General features: G+C 36.0%; 2 protein-coding genes across 3 annotated transcripts; one reads left to right on the plus strand and one right to left on the minus strand.

The window, feature by feature from the left end:
• Positions 1 to 454: 454 nt before the first annotated feature.
• Positions 455 to 21,902, plus strand: LOC124364334 (LITAF domain-containing protein). Of its 2 annotated transcripts, none has more exons than XM_046819729.1 (4): positions 455 to 577; positions 10,887 to 11,023; positions 14,421 to 14,598; positions 21,314 to 21,902. In XM_046819729.1, exons 2-4 carry the CDS (start codon positions 10,903 to 10,905, stop codon positions 21,417 to 21,419), a joined length of 405 nt encoding a protein of 134 aa, XP_046675685.1. In that variant the 5' UTR covers positions 455 to 577; positions 10,887 to 10,902; the 3' UTR covers positions 21,420 to 21,902. The 2 variants fall into 2 exon arrangements, with proteins under 2 accessions (XP_046675685.1, XP_046675676.1); XM_046819720.1 differs by lacking the exon at positions 455 to 577 and adding an exon at positions 904 to 1,152.
• LOC124365076 lies at positions 6,858 to 8,219 on the minus strand. The gene has a single exon (XM_046821044.1). The coding sequence runs from the start codon at positions 8,217 to 8,219 to the stop codon at positions 6,858 to 6,860; it is 1,362 nt and encodes a 453-aa protein (XP_046677000.1).
• Positions 21,903 to 24,618: the final 2,716 nt, after the last annotated feature.

Here is a 24,618-nt window from a genome sequence, read left to right on the forward strand (position 1 = left end):
GATATTTATTTGGATTTGTTAATGTCTGGCATGCCATCTGTTACTTAGATATACATGATATGTACGAAATGGTTTAGCGTTGACTCAATAAATAAATAAAAAAGCATGGCGACGGATACAATAGATACTGTCGCAGAAAATATCGCATTCCCATGCAATTCGATTACCCAATCGAGTAAATCTTGCCAAAGGATTATTGTTTACTTGTACTTTGTAAAACAAATATTTTTACAATTTCCTACACAACCATTTTCATCTAAAAATAAAAATAGTTACAGTTTGTAGCGCTTTACAGCTCTGGAGTGCTCTTTCTAAACTACTTCTGGCACCGAGAAGGCGTGAAATGTTCGAAGAACGACATAACACTACGAAAAAGGCCATACAATACAAAGGTACCGGTGGCATGTATAAGTAAAGAGTTGCTCAAATGTCTCCAGCACCTTGCAAGTATCAAGTACTAGCAGTATTTTAATTTCAGAGACTTTGCCTTAGTAGGTTTATAAAAATTCAATCAGTGTTAGGACATAATTCTGTTCTTAATCAGAAAATCAAGTATAAAACCGACAAATATTTTAAGGTAACATGCAAAATGTTCGTTGTATACAAAAATGTCTTGAGGTGAAATAAAATTGTATACGGCACTACACACAACGGGAATAGAACAAAACACAATTCAATAACTAAAATCTAGATGGGAGTTTGATTCTGAATCTAAATAGTTAATGCTGATTCAATCAAATTAACGAAATATATTCAATATAATAGGTGACTGTACAGACAGTCGACAATTTATAGTACTACTACCACTGATTTAGAAGAACCGGTTATAACATTAAAAATGTCTTTGAAACACAATACGAATATGCATAACTATAATAGTAGACTTTAAAAAATATTTGGTCTATGATTGATACGAAATAGCCGATGACGTAATGATTTTTTCCAATTTTATCTGTGTCGTCTGTGTGAAACAACTGAACTTCCTTATTTGACCTCAATCTAGTTGTCATTTTTCGTTTACTGTTTGTTGTCTATTTATTTATTACAGTAAAACGTCACATTTATCTGTTAGTTGTAAAGAGCCGATTTTGTTCATTTACTCTAGTTTTACGATCTAAATAGTGGACATTCAGTTTTATTAAAGCAAATAAGGTGGGTGATTACATCGTTATAAAATATATACGATTAATTACAAAGTTACTCAGACCATTCATTGGTATTATTTACTTTTAATCGGTGTAGTTTATGTTCTCTAATCCTATTATGTCATACAAACGTTTATTGGTTTGTATATATCTTCCCTAAATATTTTACTATTTCAGACTAAAAAAGTAAATTTGCACAATTATGTCTTGTCCCAATTATTTTAGAAAAATTAGTTTTTGTTGCATCTATAGCCTATTTTAATTCTCTCATAACACTTTGTTGCTAATATAGTTGATGTATTCTATAGGCTATTATACCTTTTTTGTTTGTTATATTATTTGGTAATTGTCACATTAACGGCCGGAGCGGCAAAATACAAGTTTCGCGTTATTAACTTATTGGAATCGTCCTATAGAACAAAACAATATAAGGTTTGATGGGGTGGAAATGAGAAATAATGAAGTTCTAGAACATAAAAAAATGGAACAACTGTTCAAGCGCGGAGCAATATTTCAATGTTCTACATCCACATCGGGAATCACGTGACCATGATTCAACCTTGTGATGACGTCATCGGATGCGGCGCCATCTTTGCAAACGTAAATGAAAAATAATACTGAAATGAGCAGAATTTTGATCCAAATGAACAGATGTTTTTCTTAAATTTCGAGCTACAAATTAATTAGTTGTTATCAAGTCGAAACGAGTGCCTCCGGCCATCAGCGCGGGTGCTGCCGCGCTGATGTCAACAAAAGAAAAACATCCCTCGAGATAATACCTATCAGTAAAATATCAAATTCTAGAGGGGCTCATCAGAAATATAAATTGAATTGTAATGGAAAGGCAATTATGTACTGTGTAAAAACTTTAATAAATCATGAATACCCCTAATATGTATATAAATGGACATTAATAGAGAAAACTTAACTATTAGTGTGTTCCACAAAATGTACAGAAACTAAATAATCTCGTTACGGTCGAAACGTAACCTCTTAACATGCCCGACAAAACACTCCGACAGACCAATTCACTACGATTGGTCAAACTAGTAGATGGTTGATCCATGATCGTTACGTACTCACTCAATCCATACTACAGTACACGATATCTAGTGAAGCACTGACTTCTGCCCCGGAGCGTTGAGATAACAGATTCGCTATCAGTCCCAGCCGCAGATAATGTTTACGACACATCAGTTCACTACGATTGGTCGAACTAGTGGATGGTTGATCCATGATTGTCACGCACTCACTCAATCCAACCTACAGTACACGTTATCTCTGACTTTCTGCCCCAGAGCGCTCAGATAACAGATACGCTATCAGTCCCACCCGCAGATAGTATTTACAGATATCCAGACACAGCACACAAACAGAACATTAAAACATTAAGAACTTAACTATTTATGTATATACCCTCTAAAATCATGTTATTTGTAATTTGCACCTCCTAAAACCATATATATTTTTTCAGGAGGATGAGCAGAATACGTTGATAACGTCAAATTCGTGATTTGCCACCTCGACCTTTAATCTAACTTAATTTCCTATAATATAATTTATTTTTGAATGATGTTATGATAGCAAATGTCAACAATGAGTATGAATGGTACCAGTGTTATTACAACTAATGCTGATAGTGAGTACATTTGGGATGATTAAATCTAGGCTAGGTTTACATCTACAGAATTTTTAGTTTATTATATCTAATAAAAAGAATTGTTAGTGAAAAATATGTAAAAAATAGTACTTTTATCTATGTAAGTTATAAATATATAATTAGAATCATGGGGTAAAGTACGATAAGTGAACCCGGTTTTTTATGTCGATTAGTATAGTCATCGATACCTAATATTCACATATCGAATACTAGACTATCAATCAATATCAAAGTATCTATAGGCCTAGTCCTAAATAACAATCATATGTTTGAAAGTAAAATATGAATTTAATATTTACAGTGATAAATGAACTAGAAAGATAAAACAAGTAATAATAACCAAAAATAGGAGAACTCATGGAGAGACTTTAATAAGCGACCTACACTCGTTATTCAGTTGTTTTTATTGAATAAATTCTATATATTATCCAACTTTGATATGTAAAAATCATACACAGTAAGAGTTATAATTAATTACACTAATAAGAAGAATCTCGTAAATTTCAATTTTAAAAACATAAGGCTGCAGTATAATAAGAGACCACCACCACAATAGAATCATAGTATATCCTTAAAAACAGTAAAAACGAACTAAAGGTTAAACTGTTTTGTTTGTTACATTTTATAAATACACAACATAGATAGGTTTTATATAACGTAATTCGTGTCATCATTTTTATTTCTATAGTTTAGATAATCATAAATATGATTCTATTGTGGTGGTGGCCTCTTATTATACTGTAGCCAAACATAAATTTAACACTAACATTACAATACAACAAAACCAACTATGGCCTAGACTAGATATCAAAGAAACCTTACAATATTTATAACTTGCCCAGCTTGATATCAACGAGTAACCACCTTTGTGAAATGGAGGAAAGAATTCTCCTCATAGGTTACCAGGAGCCAAACTCACTTGTTTTTTCATAGGTAAAGAAAACTTACGATGAACAAGACTTCTGGGAATATGCCATCATACCATAGCCCCCCTCCAGCTGCACCTCCTAGTTACTCTCAGGCTATGGGAGGAGTTCCTCCATCCAGCACCTTTACACCTACAAGGTGTGATCAAAAAGTTCCAGGACTGAATTTTTATACATTTATTCATACAACATACAGATTATTCGAATTTGTCTCCTTCAAAGTACTCCCCTTGGGAAGCTACACACTTTTCCCACCGGTGTTTCCACTGATCAAAGGCCCCAGAAAACTCTTCTTTTGTAAAGGTGTTTAGCAGCTCCGTTGTTTTTTCTTTAATTTCGTCAACTGTTTGAAATCTTCGTCCTTTCTGGGGTCTCTTGAGCTTCGGGAAGAGAAAAAAGTCTGCTGGAGCCAGGTCAGGGAGTAGGGGGGCTGAGGAATCACAGTCATTGCAGTTTTTACACAAAAGTCATGGATAACTAATGCAGAGTGAACAGGAGCATTGTCATGGTGAAGGACCCAATCACCACTTTGCCACAGCTCAGGTCTATTTCTTCTCACAGCATTACACAATTTTCTGAGGGTTTCAAGATAAACAAAACGATTAATTGTTTGACCTTGTGGAAGGAATTCATAGTAGACGACACCTTTACAGTCAAAGAAAACCGTAAGCATGACCTTCACATTTGATTTGACGTGCTTTCTTGGGTCTTGGAGAGCCTTTTGATGTCCATTGTGATGATTGGGCTTTTGTTTCCACATCGTAACCAAAAACCTATGTCTCGTCTCCCGTAATGACATGATCCAAGAAGCTTTCGTTGTCATTTGCCTTTTGAAGAAGTCCCTCAGAAACATGAATTCAGTGTTGTTTTTGGTCTTCAGTCAACAGTTTTGGCACAAACTTTGCTGCAACACGACGCATTTGAAGTTTTTCAGTTAAAATTTCCTGACATGACCCAAATGAAATGTTACACTCTTCTGCCATTTCACGGTTTGTTAGTCGACGGTCTGATCGTACGAGAGCGTTCACTTTAGTAACATTGTCATCATTGATTGATGTTGAAGGGCGTCCGGAACTATCATCGTCGTCTGTGGATGTTCGGCCATCTTTAAACCTCTTGAACCAGTGATGGCAGCATGATCGGCTTAGACATTCTTCACCAAAAGCCTCTTATTTATTTATTTCAACGGCAATCGCCAATTTTATACAAAAGTAACAAAAAATAATTATGGACAAGATGTACTAAAGTTTTCTTAGGAGCTATTAAGACAGAGAGTAAATAGTAACATACAACAAGGAAGCATGACCAGCTAAAAACACAGGTAACAACTGTACAAGACTGGAAATTGTCTTGCTAGTAATCACTGTATAGCAATAGGACATAGAACATAGAGCCTAATGAGAGCTATTTAAATAAGAAATAACAATTAATTAAATACTATAAAGGAAAAACAGTAAATAAACTATATAAAAAGGACTAACATCAGTAAAGAATCTAAGATAACAGTAGGATAAACTAGAGTGGGATTGAGTTAACAGTGTATAGGGCTGCAGTTTTTATAATAACTAAGAAATAAACTATATATATATATATATATATATACTAACAACAATAGAAATATCAGGTAACAATAACAAGAATAGAGATTAGGTAAACAGTGAATAGAGCTACTATTGCAATTGATATAACTAACAGAAAGACTATAAATACCATAACAAATAAATATACAATAAACAACAACGGAAAGAACTTAAAACAGAAACTGAAGAGGAGGCACTGGCACTATAATGAGGGGAGCTGACGGCCCCAGCATTAGGTAACGTCACACAGAGCAATCACCTTCCTTCTGAATGATGGTGCAGAATCGTGGAAGAAATCCAGATGAGTAGAAGCCACCCCACCTGCGCGCATGAGACGAGACATACCGCTAAAGCGAGAATAGTTGGTGGTATTGAGGCGTCTGCGGAAGATTGTCATTGAGCGCAGACCTCTTGTAACACAAATGTCAATGGAGCTGAGCAGTTCCGGGCAGTCAACGAGGCCATTTAAAAGCTTGAACAAGAACAGGAGATCAGCGTGGTGGCGACGAAGATGTAATGGGAGAAGGCCAAAATGACTCTCGACATCAGAGACAGGTGTAGTGCGGTAGCTGAACCCCAGTCTTGGAGCAAGCATCCTGATGAAACGGTTCTGAACATGTTGTAGCTGTTCCTTGTGATTTAGTTGGTAAGGGGACTATATAACGGAACCATACTCCAGTATTGGGCGCACCAAAGATTTAAAAAGACTAACAATGGACTGAGGTGAGTTGAAGCTTCTTATAGATCTAAATATGAAACCCAATAGAGAGCTAGCTCTTGAAGCAACATGTGCAATGTGCTCCGAAGAACTAAGTGAAGGAGTTATTATTACACCTAAATCCCTTATTTTGTGGACCCTACGCAGGACACAATCGTGTAAGATATAATTATGTTGAAGGGCTCCTGCACCACACTTGAAAGAAACCTGAACACATTCTCACACACACACATCTCTGGACACATTTCTGGACATTAAGCTCCATGGAGTTGTTTTGACACCAGTTGCCAATATTTATTAGAGATTGCTGCAGGGCAGCGGTACCAAACGGAGTGGAGACATCACAGAAGACTTTAATATCATCAGCAAACATAAAAAATCTTGAGTTAATAGCCTGTCCAATATCATTAATAAACAGGTTAAAAAGCAGGGGCCCGAGGTGAGATCCCTGAGGTACACCAGACAGAACATGGAAGGGCATCGAGGTATGGCCATCACACTTGACAATCAAAGGTCTTCCAGTAAGGTAGCTGTCCAGCCAACTGAGCAGGGGACCACGCACACCATAGCCGGCAAGTTTAGCAACCAGAAGACGATGATGGACTTTGGCGAAGTCAAGGTAAACGCAGGCGACTTGGTGGGAGACACCAAAGGCAGACATTATGTACTCGTGGAACTCAAGTAAGTTAGATACAGTAGATCTTTGACGCAGGAAACCGTGTTGAGCAGGCGAGATACACTTCCGTAGATGAAAGTAGAGGTCGTCCAGAATGACACTTTCAAACACTTTGGCAACAGTGGATTGGATGACAATTGGCCTATAATTCCTCACGTTGCCACGATCACCAGATTTAAAAATGGGAATACAAATCCGCTCTTAAGTGCAGAGGGAAAAACACCTTGGGCTAGCAATGTTGAAAACAGAATTGCAAAATGAGGAGCCAATGTATTTGCACAGTACTTGAGCACAATTGGAGGAATGTCATCCGGTCCAGGTCCCTTGTTGTGGTCGAGCGATTCAAGTCTTCGTTGAACGTCAGTGGGGAGAATGGAGCAAGTAGAGATGGACGTATTCCAACCAAAGTCAAAGTCAGGAATGTGAATCGCTGCATCATTAAAAACAGAGGAGAAGTAATCGGAGAAAAGATTACATCTGTCAGCAGCAGAACCAGCCTCTCTCGTATCGAAGTGCAAACAAGACGGAATGGGTGGGTTTTTCTTTAGGCTGTTTACGTGCGACCAAAAGGACTTGATGTTCGACGGTATATCGTCTTCGATCTTTTTCAAGTAATTGGTAAGGCAGACCTTGGCGAGGCATTTGCACTGGGCTCTTAGATTCCGAAACTCATCCAAATAGGAAACAATGCCATTGGCCTTAAACTTAATATGAGCAATTTTTTTCATGATGGTTAAACGTACAAGTCCCTTTGAAAACCACTTAGGAAATGAATTAGAGCAGACTTTTTTTAAAGGGGTATTTTGTCTCACAAGTTTCAAGTGGTTGCAGAATTTATCAAAGTCAACGTCAGCATTAGAACAACTGTTCGGCAACGGGAAGTCGAGGCCTTGCGTAGCACGATATATAGCATCAAGGTTGCATCTTCTAAAATCAAGAACATATCCAGATGCAGCAGTGTCAGCGCTCCTTTTAGCCAGAATAGAAAACGATAGTGACGGATGATGTCTATCCTCAAGAACGAGAGTTTCTTCAGCAGAGGCAACATCAGAGACAGGTACAGAAGAGAAGAACAGGTCCAGAAAGACTCCTCGATAGTTGGGAACTGTGTTGATCTGGGTAAGATTGTGAGTAGCCGCTAAATTCCTTAAGTAGCTAGACGCATCACCAGCATACAAAACATCCGGAGAGCTCCAGTCTGCATCTGGCAAATTAAAATCACCAAGCAAGATTACATTGTCATAGAAACCAAAGGACACGATAACTTCATCAACAGCATCACAAAAACTTGAGTAAACATTTGTCGGCTGGCTCGGAGGAATATATGCGCATCCAATTAATATGCGGCGAGAAGCCGCTACACAAGCAGCAAATACATATTCAGTACCACAAATAGGAACAGTCAGCATGTGACTAGATAAAGTATTGCGGACTGCCAAGATGACACCACCGCCGCTAAGTTTGGAGCTTGTAGCAGCCGATCTGTCGCATCCATATATGCTGAAATCATGCATTTCGAGCTCAGAAGTGTTGAAGTCCAGTGACAAGTTAGTTTCAGTCAAGGCCAGGATATCATAATCAGAAGTAGATAAATTTAGCAGGAAATCAGTCAGTTTGCCTCTCAAGCCATTAACATTTTGGTAATAACAAATAATGTTGCAAGTCCTGCCATTAGGGTTAACTAGTTTTTTTTATTCAGGACAATCTGAGGAACGTTGTTGATAAACTTGATCGTAAGATTTTTCTCGCCACGGGCCAGTCGGTCGCTAAGCTCCATGTTAAGGTTCTGGAGATGCTTCATTTCTTGAGGCGTTCTGTCACGCGAAAGTTTAACTGATGAGAACTTCTGATCAACCTGAGAAGCACGATCAGTTGAGAAATTACTCATGATGTTTGAGACATCTGAAGGATTAGTTAGAATAACCTTTAAGTGGTCTAAACTTTCCAGTCTGCTTCCTGCCTACACGGAAAGTCTTAACTCCAGAAGGAGTATAGGAAGGAAGAAGTAAAGTAAATAGCCTATTAACCAAATCAAAATCATGACCTTTTTTGAAATCAGTATCGCCAGAATCAGATTCCACCAAGTTGAAGACCATTACGTTCTTTGAACGGCGAGTTCGCTCATTGAGTTCAGCAATAGTAGATTCAAGATCAGTTGAGTCATTTGGAGCAGTCGAATCCAACCGGTTTTCCATGGATGATAGCCAACCTTCCACCTTATCAACTCTAGGTTCAAGGGCAGAAAGCCCGGATTTAATAGTCGACACCTCGTTTTTTATAGCAGTCACATCTGCGGAAATGGCATCAATTTTATTTATTTTTCCCAGAAGCTCATCAAGTTTGGAGAGGACAGTATCCATTTTCGAGGAGAGAACATTGAGAGGCTGGTTAGAGGGAGCCAGGCAGTTAGCTCGCAAACAAAACCAAGTAAGAGTAGAGTTCCCACAAAAACACTGGTATTCAGTTTTAGGCATATTTAAGCAAGTTCTGTGGAACCAACGCTGGCAAGCGCCATTACATCCGATTCCCTCCTCCGAATCAAGCACCTGTTTGACACAAGTCGGGCAGGTCGCAGATATGCTGAGTAGATGTAGTATACAGGTTGCGTACAGTATATCACAAAGGCTATGGCCAGGAAGAAGTTCAGCGAGAACCGGTCTTCGGGTCAGAACTTGAAAACCTGCCTACAAATGATTGGAAAGTTGGATTGATGAGGAAGGTTATGTGAGTTAAAACAGATTATATGTGAGATTCACGGTGAGTTACAGTGATAAATAAAAGACTCACGATAATTTGCGCTATATCAACTGCAAGGCAATAACCACAAGAGTCTCTACAAGCACTGATCACAAAAGTAAGTAAGACGTTACTCTCAAGCAACTAGCAAAAACACCATCTTGAGCCAAAAAAAGTCCCTCTTGTAACATCAAAAAGGTTTCAGAAAACGTTTTGTTCAGTTTCACACAAAACACACAAACACGTTGCTCTTCTTTCACATTCATTTTCATTAAACAAAAAAATAGCCAAACTCTATAAAACTAATCTCAAACAAACTGTGCTAATGTTACTTTCAGTGATGTTATGATTGATCTGCAAACACAGCTGTGTTACTGTTGAGTCAGGGAATACAATGCTGCCAACCGCATCGCTGTGAGACATTGCATTCCCATCTATATATATAAAAATGAATGTTTGTATGTTTGTCCTTTATGGAATCGTGAACTATTGGACCGATCATGATGAAAATTTGTACGTATATGTATTTTTCCACGGAGAAGGTTTATAAGCTATGCCCATCCCTTTCCCGATTCAGGATTCCGCCCCACTGGTTACAGAAATACCCATAAGAAATGCATTGCAGCAAACATATGTTAACGTCTTTTCAAATTTTTAATCAGCTGTTCTTTGTAAACATATATTACACTTATAGTTTTAAAGCATAGAGTAAGCTTAAGAGAAACGACAAATTTTGTTTAAACTGTTTTTGCAATCACTGTTAAACATAGACTTTACTATCCAGATAATACAATTCAAATTTGACGTAAAAATTCACCTTTAACTGCAATATTTATTTAATATAAACCATGCTCATGCTTGATCAGAAGAGTAATGCAGATATCATAATTACTATCTTACGTTGGCTACAAATATAAAGAATGTTATAAAATCAACCTTAGTTGTTTTTTTTGACAGAAGTATGGTTCTCAAAACTCCGTGTGTACATATTCTCTCGATCGAGACAACAAAGCAAGCTCAATCGTGGCATCGGAGATATAACTAATTTAATCTAAAATTTATTATAGTAAAAAAAAAAATTTACTAAGTAATATAAGGACTTCGGTTCTTAAGATTTGCGTGCGAAGCCGTGGGTAACAGCTAGATAGAGGCAGGAATATGGTACATACCTTCATAATACGCCCAAGAGGCTCACGATGGAACGACTATCAATTATCTCAGCAATGTTTAGAATGTGATAGAAAAAGAATAAGTGAATATAGTGTACTGTTTTCAACGGGAAATTGCGTGCGAAGCCGCGGGCAACTTTTGCAAAAAATCATTGAAATGCGCAGCAAAGCGCGCCGGGCCCGCTAGTAGTATATAAAAAGTCCTGGAACTTTTTGATCACACCTGGTATCATGCCTGGTATTTTTGATATTTAACTGTGATTTGTTTGTTCATAGGTAAAGAAAAATTACGATGAACAAGACTCCTGGGAGTATGCCATCGTACCATGGCCCCCCTCCAGCTGCACCACCTAGTTACTCTCAGGCTATGGGAGGAGTTCCTCCATCCAGCCCCTTTACCCCTGGCATGCCTGGTAATTTTTATATTCAGTTTTTCATATGTTCATCCATTTTATGATTCTTTTGGGAGGTTTATTATACAGACTATACTCTTCATTACTGTATTATTCAAAATAAATATTGGTGTTTTAAAGCTTTTTAGTATTTATACCTTTGGAAATTAATTATAAATTACACATTGTATTAAAGAGCGACTCAACCAGTTCAGTTAGGCAGACCAGTGCACATGCAATCTTTCCTCTATTCCCCATTTTAAACCGTTAGTAGTAGTATAAATGCTTACTAGTGAACAGTAAGCTTTATGTTTTACAGCTTGCAAAGACCTGAACCTATAGGTTCAATAGGTGTTCCATTATTATCCCTCAAATGATGATAACAATTGTAAATAGTATCTTCAGTTTGAAAACACTGGCTGTTTTTGCGAAAAGGAGAATATAGAACAAGCAAGAATGTCTTGAAGAGTGAGCTTGTCTTTTATCTGTAGCTACAAGAAATCTGTTGTGAAGGTTAGTCGTAAGAGCAAATTTTAGGCATACTGTGTGGAGAGTTTAAAGGAGAGGCATACTACTGGCCTTATAGATTACAATTGTTACTAAGTCTATAGCCTGTAGATTACAGTTTATGCGCTATAATCAAAATGTTGCTCCTCGACTATGAAATTTCTCTTTATATAAATCTTAGTCAGTGATGTTTCAACATTTCACATAAGTAGAAGTATAACCAATTATAGTTTAAGCATCTGGTATGCTGCATCAACAGTTGTATTGGCCAAAAATTGAATGCTTTTCATGCCATATATCCTGGTGGAAAGTTTACAAGTCTTTCTTTTTTGTGAAGCAACTGGTTTTTTTTTTTTTTTTTTTTTTTTTTTTTTTTTTTTTTTTTTTTATATATATTGATGCTCTACAATTACATTTCCTCAATTACAAGAAGATGATCCAGAAAACTTAATTTGGCAGGAACATCATATGTTGTCTTACTGTCATAACAGAATACGTAACTGGTTAAAACATATTTCATCCAACTGCTTTATTGACTGCTGGATGACAGGACTTGTTTTTATAAGGTCTCCTTAATATAGTTTGATGACATCGATTTTAGCTTTGGAAGTTTATAAAGCATCATATGTATACTTCTCTATTACCACCTAACCATTGTTATGTTTTGTGCATATTGAATTTAAAGATATATGTGTGGTGAACTAGTGATATGAGCAAGAAGTGGCTGAATTCTGTGGCAAAGACATACAAAAACTAGCTTACCATTGTGATTTAAGTGACAAATTTTTTGCATTTCACAGACAATGTGATGGTAGTTCTGGTGAAAAATGATGTAGAAATTAATAGATAACTTTTAGTCAGATATTAAAGTTTAGTTTTATCTACTGTAGTTTATTAAAATAGTTTTGAATACACTTTGATATACTCTTATGTGATATATCTACACATATCAAAATAAAATGTATCAACTGACTCATCACAAAATCTTGAAAACCACAGAACGCATTTACATGAAATTTGGTACAGAGATTCATTTTACTTCTTAGGTGCTTGTTAAGAAATGGTTTTGAAATAATTACAGCCTCACCATGAAAATCTGGTTCATGTAAATTAAAAAAAAGATTTTTGATGTGTACAGTTGGTGCTCATAACGAAAATGTAATGTATGCGCTATTATAGTATTGTGAAGCACAGATACATTCAGCTAGTATATAATATGTTAAATAGAAGTTACTGGCTTATAGCTATTTTTTGATGTGTTAATTCAAAAATTAAGAGCAATTTAACAAACTAAATATGAGTAAAACCATGTGTATAACGTCAAGTTCAATTGTACTACAAAAAAATATTTAAATATTTCATTTCAGGCATACTTAACTGTAATATAGGGCTAAACAATATAAGAGGCGTGTTTAGAAAGTAAGTACAGTTTCATTCTGGTACCGATACCAGTGTTTCGCACATGCGCACTAGTCGTCCTTGTTCACTGGCTATCGACTCATGCCATTTTAGTTGTTCTACATTGTGTTTTTAGTTTTCTCTGAACATTTAAAATGTTTAAGACATTTAGTGATCCCGCCGATTGTAAGGTTCGTTCTGTAATAAGATTTTTGAATGCAAGGAATGTGAAACCGGCTGAAATTTATCGTCAACTTCGAGATGTTTATGTGGAAGACGAGATGAGTGAAGGAATGGTGAGAAAGTGGGTTAGAATATATAATGGCGGTCACGGTCGAACAAATGTGCATGATGAGAATCGGAGTGGTCGGCCTTCTCTCGTCACCAATGATCTGGTAAGGGCAGTTGACGAAAATCCAAGACAACAGACGTTTCACTATGACAACACTATTTGACAATTTCCAACAAATTTGACGTACTCTTTTGTAAGAAATTCCCACTGACGTGCACAAAACTAAAGAGACTCTGAAGTGCATTGACTTTTCTCACACGGTAGAGTGATGATTTTTTAAACAAAAGTTGTGACAAGTGATGAAACTTGGGTCTTCTTCTTCTTCTGTGAGGAGGCCTACTGCCATGCACTTAAGCCTCAAGGGCTTTTTGCGCACCCCGGAAGCACACCATGAGGCCTGTCAGTCTATGATTTCAGCAGTTTCACAAACCGCCGAAAACAACCTATCAGGTTCTCCTGGGGAAATTCACCACCCTTGTCCAAACTTGGGTCTGTCATGTCACACTGGAATCCAAACAGCAGTCAACGGAGGAGTGGCGACAAACGCAATCCCTGAAGAAACAAAAATTGTAGACAACAAGGTCTGCACAAAAAAAATCATGTGCACTGTCTTTTGGGATCGGTTTGCTGATTGATTTTGTCCCATGAGGTGAAACCATTAATGCGGCAATGTATTGTGAAACCTTTAGAAAAGTAAGGTGGGCAATTCAAAACAAACGGAGAGGAATGCTCAGTAACAGAATTGTGTTGCTCCATGACAATGCTTGGCCCCGTACCGCTGGTGACACTCAAACATTGGTTTGACAATTTTGTTGGGAGCAGCTCGATCACTCACCCTACAGCCCGGATTTTTCACCGTCTGACTACCACTTCCTGTACATGAAGCGCTAGCTAGACACGGCCAACGCTTTGAAACCAACGATGAAGTGAAAACTGCCGTGGAGTCGTGGCTACATTCGTTGGCAGAAAACTTCTACAAAGAGGGTATAGACAAATTGATCACCTATTATAGAGGGTTTGAACATCAGTGGAAACTGTCAAAAAATAGTTTAAGGTTTGGGCCTTCATGTAAAAATAAAATTGTGTTGAAATAAAATTATTTTGTTTTTTTTAAACGGTACTTACTTTCTGAACGCCTCGTATAAACACATAATTAATGTGGAAAATTATTTTTCTTTCTGATGATATCTTAGTATATTACATTGTTGGATTGATGCACAGTGAAACAGCATGGACCAGTGAGACATGTGGGACCTGTGATTGTGACGACAGTAGTTCCCGTCAGCAGCCAGCCGACTCACATGATCTGTCCTCACTGTTACAGTGAGATCACTACTACTACCAAAACTGAGCCTGGTATCATCGCATACATCTCGGGCATCATAATCGCTGCCATTGGGTCAGTATTGTACCTTACTGAAAATATTTTCCCAATCAATAAATATGCTGAGTAAAACTGTTGGAACAGCTGTTGTACTTTCCAAACAGTTATAAAACTGAATCTTTTAGTGCCATCTTTGTAATTCACAACAAAATAGTTCCAAGCTTGTTTGGTCTGACATTGAATAATATAAAATGAAACAGAATAACTAGTGCTTTCCTCTAGCACAAATATAGTGTCCGTGGAACATTATTTTGTTGTTGTACGTAATACCAGGAATATTGGAAACAGTTTTTAGATTAGCCTGCTGTCAATTAAAAAAGAAATCCTTCAGGCAAGCTTTCAAATATATAGGACCAAAATTGTTTACCTAATTAACTACTCTGAAAGTAAATCATGCAATAATCTACAGCTTTTTTGCAGCAAATTGGAATTAAATCCTTAAAACATTTTTAAACAAATTCACAAATTTAAATGTTTAAATACATGGCAAAAATTACTAACATAACAAAACAAAAAATCGTACTTTGGTATTATCCGGAGGCCTCTATTTTTGTAACAGTTTTCCTTACCAGGGACCTAAAAAATGCACTGTTAGAAAGAACAGACTTTATTTGACTTACTGTGGAAATTATATGTCATGACAATATTGGTTCTTGTTTTATGCCACCCGAAAGAAAGCTTTGTTGGTGAGGAGGCCACATATATAGCCTACCCTATACAGGATGATTGAAAAGTAATTTGCACCCTCTCTTAACTTTTTTGTTATTTTAGATATATAAAATCTTTTTTTGGCAATCATACTAGCTACATAGGGCTATACTAATAATAATACTAATAATGATAGTTTTCAAATTTTTGACCCTCAAAGGAAGGGGGTGGGGGGAATTAAAAATTTTCAAATAGCATTTACGACTGTACCATATCATTTTCAAAGATCTTGGTTGGTAAATACAATATACACTTTAAAAATTGAAATCGGTCCACTCTACATGAAATGGCAGCCCCAAACGTATAATGTTGAAAAGTAATTATTGCTGCAATCTTACAGAATATGAAGTGAAAGGATACAAGTCAAGAACAATGATTTTTTTAACGACAGAGGGAACCTTCTAGAAGAATATACTTTTTCAACTAATTTATTTTGTTATATCTTTTACATTCAGGGTCGCCACCCAACCGGGAAACCAGGAATAAGCCAGTAATTTTTCTGAGAACCGGGAAAATTACAAAAACAATTTTTCTGTCTCCAAGAACGTATAAAATCAAGACATAATTTGATATCTTCTTGATTCAAGAATTTATTAATCTCGAAACATTGTATTATTATACGCGACATGGATTGTGAAATTATGAATGAAGATCGATATATGTTTGTGAGATTCATCTGAGGGTTGTCTCCACTAGTGTAGTGGAGTTTATTTTGGTTAATTCTATTCCTGTGCCGTGACAAGACCCCTCCCCCCCCATAAAAACACGTAACCATGCATTGGACAATTTCAAATCGGCTGACCGTTCTGGACTTTGGCATTAAACAAGCGGTACATATTAAGCGGCAGAGCAGTAATGACTGCGATACAAACAGGTTTTATGTATTTAAGTATTATTCATTCATCGAACGAAGTGGGGCTATAAAGGGGCTTAATAGTTTGGTTCGTAGAATAATATGTTTGACATACCCGGTGTTTTGAGTACACCAGAATTTCAGTTGGATTTTTACCAGGCCTGATAAGATACCTTTTGGAAAAGAAAATAGAGGTAAGCTATAACAAGTAACGCCAAGAAAGGCGTGTTTGCATCCCATATGTTGCACAGCAATGACAGAATGAGCTGAGGGCTGGGCGGCAGGAGAAACATTTATGGTCTAGAATTGGCGGAGGATTAGCGGCATCATGTGGTACACGTCTGTCATGAGCGTTCCCCATATGTACAACACAGACATTAAACTTTTAAGTCGCCGCTCGATCCAGCGCTCACCACCTACTGCTTACCACTCGTATCGCGGCCAAGACCTCGGTTGGTCTATGAATGATTGCTCCTCGCACACATTCCAATTTGTCATCAGATTACATATGTTAAAACAAAGAAAGTGGTGTTGTGTTTTGATATTGCGGTCACATCCAAACCTTGACTGAACTGCGTTTACACAGGCAAAAGATTGCAAGTTTTTTTTTGTCCGACTATAAAAAATTGTGTCTCAAGGGGTGCAAGAGCTCTCGCGAGTGCTTCCGCAACTGAGTGTTGGACAGTAAAATTGTTTATCTTGTTCACATTATGCGACAGTAGTTGTTCAAATGCTCTCGCAACTTTACTTGCCAGTGTAAACACAGCTTATGTTGTCGTCAGTCTACAGACGGCAGACAGCCAGCCAACCAAATCTATCCCCATGTCAGTTTTGTCTTCAATGCGGGATTGGTTGGATGATGGCTGGAAATCCCATCGATTCTCCAATCAACTATTTACCTGAACAACTTCCCTGCACATGTGACGATCGGTCGGACGAGTCAAAGTCAAACCAAATAGTCCAACATGTATAAGGGCCTTATGACATATTGTTTCATAGTCCATGACTATAATGTAATGCATACCTGACGCACGAACCACAGCCTTTCGTGCGTTTATTTACTTTGTAGTTGTGTTTTGTAGTGATTGGGTGATTCTAGTCTTGCATTTTATTAAAGGTTGACACAAAATATTTAGGAGCCAGTAATTGATAACATCAGTTGTGCTCGTGTTCTGTATGCAACTGTAAAAAGTACTGTTGTCTAACTACTCATTCTACAGATGACGAATTAACCACACTTCGGTAACTTCTGTAGCAGATAACTTTCTGATTCATTCTTCGTATGTTGGCCGTCAGTGGGATATATATTGAGAACCATGGTACTTTCGCGGGACTCTAACCAGGGCTACCGTCAACGATGATAATCTGGAAAAGCGTGCAATACGCATGAATTTCGGACTCCGGGAAACATGTGTGGATAGTGTCCCTGGAATGTTTAGTAGGGATGGATCGTTTCTGATTATCAATACTGTTGCTCTTTTTACTCGATTCCGATACAATCGGAAATGCTTAAATACGCTGGAAAAATCACGATTTCACAATATACTACTGATATGGGGAAGCTGAAACTCGAATCCAAAAAATTCTACTCCCGGATGACTATTGATCGGCAGCACGCAAATTAAACATTTTTTGTATTTTCTTTATGAAAAAATGTAGTTAGACATTTAAAGTAACAAACTACTGTAGTTTAATAACAAATTAATATTTTAGCCAAAATTAGTGTTTATTATATTTATTTTGGCGCATCATCAAGAGTCTGCTCTGTCTATTCGTAGACAAAAACGATAGGCAGTACGCAAATTAGACCTTGGAGAAACAAGTTTTTGTAGTTTTTTTTTAATAAAAACTATTTAGAAATATATAGTAACAAAATACCGGGATTTATGAATAATATTTAAATTGATCTTTAATTTCTATTTCTATGTCTATATTTGCCAATGCCATCGTGTCTCCTGGTTCTATGCACTGATGTTAGCTGCTCAGTGGAAAACAGGATGATTGCTAATTTTTATTTTAAGTATATGTTGTACTGTGTTGCTATACATAAATAGATTTTCTATAAATGTAAATCCATCCATACATTTGTACGTACATGGAATATATTCTGGAAGCTCACTTTATAATCTCACTATTTCTATAATTTTAAAGGAGAATCTATGCATATTACTTTGAAATAGTGTGGTATTCTTAGGCTTGCTCCCCCACCCCCAAAAAAGTATAAATTAATTAAGTTGAGTTCAGATGAAAGTATTTGATGAAGTATCAGATGGACGACCTTGCTTACTGGCGAAGTCATTGTCTCGTACCAAAAGTTTGTCCACCGCAGATCTCTGACCCTCTATGCTAGACTGCAGTATGCCCCATAGTAGGGCTGTGTTGGTATTTATTTGTTATCTTTGTTTATTCCTAATTGGATGTATGTATTTTCCAAACATCACAGAAATGAAAGTTATTAGGTATACACTATGTTTTGTCGACACTTCAAACGACACAGAGATAAAAACTAAGGCTTAAAATAGGCGATAACGATAAATCGTCACAGAATTTCTCGCACATTGCTAGTGACATAATACTTGAGCATTACAGCTTTGTGGCATTTCTATAAAATTTTCTATAAAAATACAACTGAACTCAGTATTTGGTAACTGAATAAGTCAGACCTTTTAAGCGAACTGTTAGCAATTTGGAAACTAATTGGGTAAAAGCATTGCTTAAGTTAAGAATAAGATAAACAAGAGAGTATTAGATTCCCCAACTACGCCCTCCCTAATACGGCAATACTTATCAGCAATTGCCCTAGTGTCTTTTCTTAATTGATTATTCATTATCTGTAGAATTAGGTATTAGTTTTTACATTATGAATCACAATATACTCAGTTACGTTTGGGGCTGCAATTTCTTTTATAGTGGTCTGGTTTAAATTCTTTAAGTATATTTTCTATTTACTAACCAAGACCTTTAAAATGATATGTTATAAGACTATAAGTGCTATTTGAAAATTTTTAGTTGCCCCCCACCTCCCTTTCCCCTGATGGTCACAAATTTGAAAACTATCATTATTAGTATACTGTAGCTAGTAAGATGGCCACACAAATATTTGATATATCTAAAATAACAAAAAAGTTAAGAGGGGGTGCAACTTACTTTTCAATCACCCCGTATATCCACATATATATATGTATATATATATATTTCCTAAAGTCTGTATTGAGACTCATTCTTGCATTCTTATTTTCACTCGCTGAAGATTTATCTTTATGCTTACTGATATTTTAATCATAAAAACAACATTTTTCAATCACGCAAACTCAAAAATTTATTAACAATGGGTTATGCTGATGTCATAACAGTGGATACTCTGACAACTAAACTGCTCTCACAGACAATGAAATATGACACCATTTGCAAGACTTGTGTTGGTTGCATACGAGGGGGGGTACCCAAAAAAAACCGGAATTATTTTATAAAAATTATATATTATAAAATTTTTTACAATACGACCTTATCTCCTTCAAAATAATCTCCATTACAACTAATACACTTGTCCCAACGGTATTTCCATTGATCAAAACATTTTTTGTAGTCATCTTTAGAAATGGCTGCAAGCTCGAGCTTCGTTTTTTTCTTAACCTCTTCAACGCTGTCAAATCGTTGACCTTTCAAGCCTCTTTTTCATGTGTGGAAATAAAAAAAAGTCGCATGGAGCGAGGTCAGGCGAGTAAGGTGCGTGGGGCAGCGGAACCATGCCGTTTTTGGCTAAAAACTGCCCAACTGAGATGGCTGTGTGTGCCGGTGCGTTATCGTGGTGGAAGAACCAGTCTCCAGTCTGCCACAAATCGGGTCTTTTCTGACGAACTTTTCGCTGAACCGAGCTCCAAGTTAACCCACTACTCTCTGATAGTTCCTCAATTGTCTGTCGACGGTCGGTGAGCACAAGTTCACGAATTTTCTCAACATTTTCGTCCGTTCGAGAGGTTGATGGACGTCCAGAACGAGGTTTGTCTTCAATCGACATGTCGCCATTTTTAAATCGAGCGAACCACTCGTAGACCTGAGTTTTCCCCGTAGCATCATCTTTGTAAGCTGTATTCAACATTAAAATAGTTTCTGCAGCATTTTTACCAAGTAAAAAAACAAAATTTCACAGCTGCACGTTGTTCACTTAAACTTGCCATGACAAAAAACGAAACAAGAACAAAAACAGGGTTAGCGAAAACAGTCACTACGAACGAACAGAATGCACTAGGACAACGGAACTGGGTCTCTGAGCTCGCAATGGGTTGCGCGACACACGCCTAGCGGCAGGAATGTGTACTACACGCTGCCGGCTGCCAGCAATACAATTCCGGTTTTTTTTGGGTACCCCCTCGTAGCTGATGTGTTAATCGATGTAATGCTGAACCTGAAGGCATTTTGAAATTTTATAAGCCAGTTACTTAAAATATGGAGCCATCCAATATATCAAAACTGGGGCTGAAAGGGTTAATAATAATAATAATAATAATATTTCAAAGTGCAAAGATAGATTTTGTAGTTTTAGTATGTTTTATAAAGTTCAGATAAGGTATGTATATATTTGTGTGCGAGTGTGTATGTATATATAAAACACACACACATACACACACACACACACACACACACACACGCACGCACATACAGATCATGTTATGTACCAATTATACTCTTTTCAATATATCTATCTTTTACAATTATATCTTTAAATTGAATACCTAATCCGTAGTTTTTAACCATAGCAATTTTTTTTGCAGAAAGCAAATAAGTTTATTTTCTACCATGTTTAGTCATATTATTTAAATTTAAATTATACATTTGAAGAAACTGTCAGTATAAAACTGGTGTGCGGACAACAGAGAGCAGCATGTTGACTTGGGATTCTTTTAGTCCATGTTCTTATTCCTTCCTTTTCAAATGCCAAAAAACGACTGGGAGTTAGATCAGTAATTGTTATAGAGAAGTGAATGTTGTTTATAATTTTTATATAAATTTGGAAACTGAGTGACATTAGCTAAAGTTAATATCACATTTATGATTTAAATTCTGTTATAAATGTTGGATTAATTTTAGAAATCTTAAATGTGTTTTAAATTTTCCTGTTCCGAGCTGTGATGAATGTTATGGGCTTTGATTTTTGCAATCATGTTGTAGATGTTTCTGCGGTTGTTGTCTGATCCCATGCTGCATCGACTCCTGTATGGACGTTCACCATACCTGCCCAAATTGTAACAACTATCTCGGTAGATACCGCCGTTAGTTCTCCAGTCAGCATGCACGCCATCCAATACTTGCCTTTGAAGCTATTCTTCATTGTTTGGGTTGAAATCTATCACTACTTTTAATTACATTTTTAAAACTGTAGAACATTATTAAACTTATGAGTGTCCAGGATATTAACAGCCACTTAACAGAAATTATCTGAAAAACTTAGAATATACTTACTAAAATTTAATATTTCCAGAACGGGTAACCTTATAATTAAAAATGTATGTTTTTTGTTTTAAATCAAAGTTTTTATTTGATGGACAAATTATACAAAAGTGCCTTTTTCTATCAAATCACGCAAAGATTAATATGTGCATTAAAACCTGTGTGTGTTTGAATTGGAATAATTAAAATCTATGATATGTTTCATGTTTCCTTTTTATTTTGATTTAATTGCTTAAAAATGTATTGTAAAAATGTTAAATAATTAAATGGATCCTTCATATTTTAAACAATTAAACTACTACATAATGTGCCTTATTCAACATTTATTTATGACACTCTAAATAAAATGTAGTTTAAAACAATGGTATTTAATCAAAATGATATGAATTGACTTATTTTAATGTTTGTGTGAAGTCTACTATTAATAATACATAATTTTTACTTATTTATGCTACAGTCATAGGCCTATATGGAACTATTTGGAATGAACAAACGTACATATTTTCCAAATTTCGTTCTAGAAAAGGATTTTGTCAAAATATGTACAAATTGAGAACAATTTTGTTTCCTCAATTGAAAAAAATAATCATTTACTTCAGAGTAAGTGTCAAAAACAAAGTTTTCCATTTCACGGTTACCTCTAATTCTGAAAGGTATCAAATCAGTGATCAGAGGCACTACATTAATATGAACTTGTTATGGGCAGATCATGTATTTTTTGTAAGTGAGCGCCAAATGCAATCACATAATTCAATGAGCTTAGAACCAGCCAGCTCTACTTTTTTCCCTAAACCAAACTTTGTTTGATCTAATTACAGTTTATTTTGGCTATTGAGTAAACAGAATTGCACACAATGTGTTTGTAGAATATTTGCTTACCCAGAATGCATTGTATGCATTTTTGATGGTGGGAAAATTTGCTATGCTAGCAAATGCAAAAATTAAATCAACTATTGGGTACAACTTAGTCCTCATGGTGTAATGATAGGGGCTTAGTATGGTTTTAAGTGCCATTATATTCCATGATTCTTAGTATGCAGGGTATATTGTATTTTGGTAAGTGTGTGTATATATATATACAGGGTGTATATTATGTCTGGAAACACCCAAATATATCCTTTAATAATTTAAATATAAATTTGAAACCTCTTACAATCGTGATAGAGATTGGGCATCTACTTTTTGGAACAATGTTTTGTTATGTCACACCAACGGGGGACGTCCTGCCGAGGGTATCGTGAATATTCTTAATGGAAGCCTATACCTTGTGATACATAATTTTAAAGGTAATAGCTTACTGAATTGAATGCCACAAACCGCATCTCAAAGGAATTATTCTATCAGAAAATAGAGCATTTTTAGTATTGAAAATTTACTGATGTTCAACAATGTAATTTTAACATGGTTCTTGCCACAAAATGTGTTACACTAATTTTTTAGCATTTTTTAAATGTTCAATTAAAATAAAATAAACAATTTATTTTTAAGCTGGTTTCATTAGTACAAATTTACCAGTTTTTATTACAATGAATAAAACTTATGAGTCACTTTCTCTGATTACTTATGAATCTGTACTTGGTGTTTTCCAGTCAGCAGGAAGGTTTAAAGAGACAAAGGTCACTAGCCTATGAGAAACATTATTGTGTTATTTTTAAAAAATGCTAAAAAAATTAGTGTAACACATTTGTGGCAAGAACCATGTTAAAATTACATTGTTGAACATCAGTAAATTTTCAATACTAAAAATGCTCTATTTTCTGATAGAATAATTCCTTTGAGATGCGGTTTGTGGCATTCAATTCAGTAAGCTATTACCTTTAAAATTATGTATCACAAGGTATAGGCTTCCATTAAGAATATTCACGATACCCTCGGCAGGACGTCCCCCGTTGGTGTGACATAACAAAACATTGTTCCAAAAAGTAGATGCCCAATCTCTATCACGATTGTGAGAGGTTTCAAATTTATATTTAAATTATTAAAGGATATATTTGGGTGTTTCCAGACATAATATACACCCTGTATATATATATATATATATATATATATATATATATATATATATACATACATATATATACTAATATAATCTGCCATAAAAACGACTACAAAATTTTATAGTTAAGGTTCTCACAAAGTTTTTTATCTTGTAGTATTTTGTGTGGGCTTGAAATATTTTTTATATTGATAGATTACCTAGATGTAAAACGGGTTTTGGTTGTGCAGTGGACAAATTAATGTCAGTGTGTGCATGCAGAGCCTGCTCAGCGCAGACAGTCAGTTCTGTCTGCTCCTTGAGTAAAGTGGCTAAAAACATATATAACAGTGCTCAAAATGGACATCACAAGCGCTTCAGTTTTCAAACTGTAAAAAGAAACTGATGAAATAATATATGGAGACGGAGTGTTATTTTAACAATGTACAATGAAAGCCAAAATGCGCATCAGACTGATATCTGCAATAGTGTTAATAGTCTACTGGCTGCACTTGCCATCCCACTCTTACTCCACCCAGCCCATACTTCCTCTCAAATCCCTCACCCCTCCATGCACAAACTGTTTTACATCTAAATAATCTATCTATATTTACAGTTTTCTTTATTCCTGTTAGGTTGAAAAAGATTTTATTATAAAATATTTATATTTGCACCTTTTACAGGTGTGTTTTTATATAGCAGCTCAAAATAGGCCTGGCATCCTTTATTAGTACCAGTGCTAAGTACTCAGACATTCTTCAGCGTGACGATTGTCATTTTGTTTGGCACTGAAAGGGTTAAATATTCTTGGCCAAATTATTCCTATTTACAGGGATTATTTGCTTAGTATTACCAAATGAAATACATGTAATTTTTAATAATTATATTTCCTACATTTTAATAGTTTTTGTAGTTCTGGGAAATTCACTCAAAATGGGATACATATCTTATTTTATTTTAGAAAATTATATCACAACTTTACATTAAGTCTGACTGGTTACCTGAATTCCGTGATACTCTTGAGATGCACTTTTTTTTATTAATGCTGTGA

This window comes from Homalodisca vitripennis, chromosome 1, assembly GCF_021130785.1.
Source record: "Homalodisca vitripennis isolate AUS2020 chromosome 1, UT_GWSS_2.1, whole genome shotgun sequence".
NCBI lineage: Eukaryota > Metazoa > Arthropoda > Insecta > Hemiptera > Cicadellidae > Homalodisca > Homalodisca vitripennis.

Excerpts from the sequence above, each read along its gene's own strand:
- LOC124365076 (XM_046821044.1), bottom strand. The coding sequence starts at position 8,219 with ATGCATGATTTCAGCATATATGGATGCGACAGATCGGCTGCTACAAGC.
- LOC124364334 (XM_046819729.1), top strand. The coding sequence starts at position 10,903 with ATGAACAAGACTCCTGGGAGTATGCCATCGTACCATGGCCCCCCTCCA. Across the intron at positions 11,024-14,420 it reads CTTTACCCCTGGCATGCCTG|TGAAACAGCATGGACCAGTG; the intron begins GTAATTTTTATA and ends ATTGATGCACAG. Across the intron at positions 14,599-21,313 it reads ATCATAATCGCTGCCATTGG|ATGTTTCTGCGGTTGTTGTC; the intron begins GTCAGTATTGTA and ends ATCATGTTGTAG.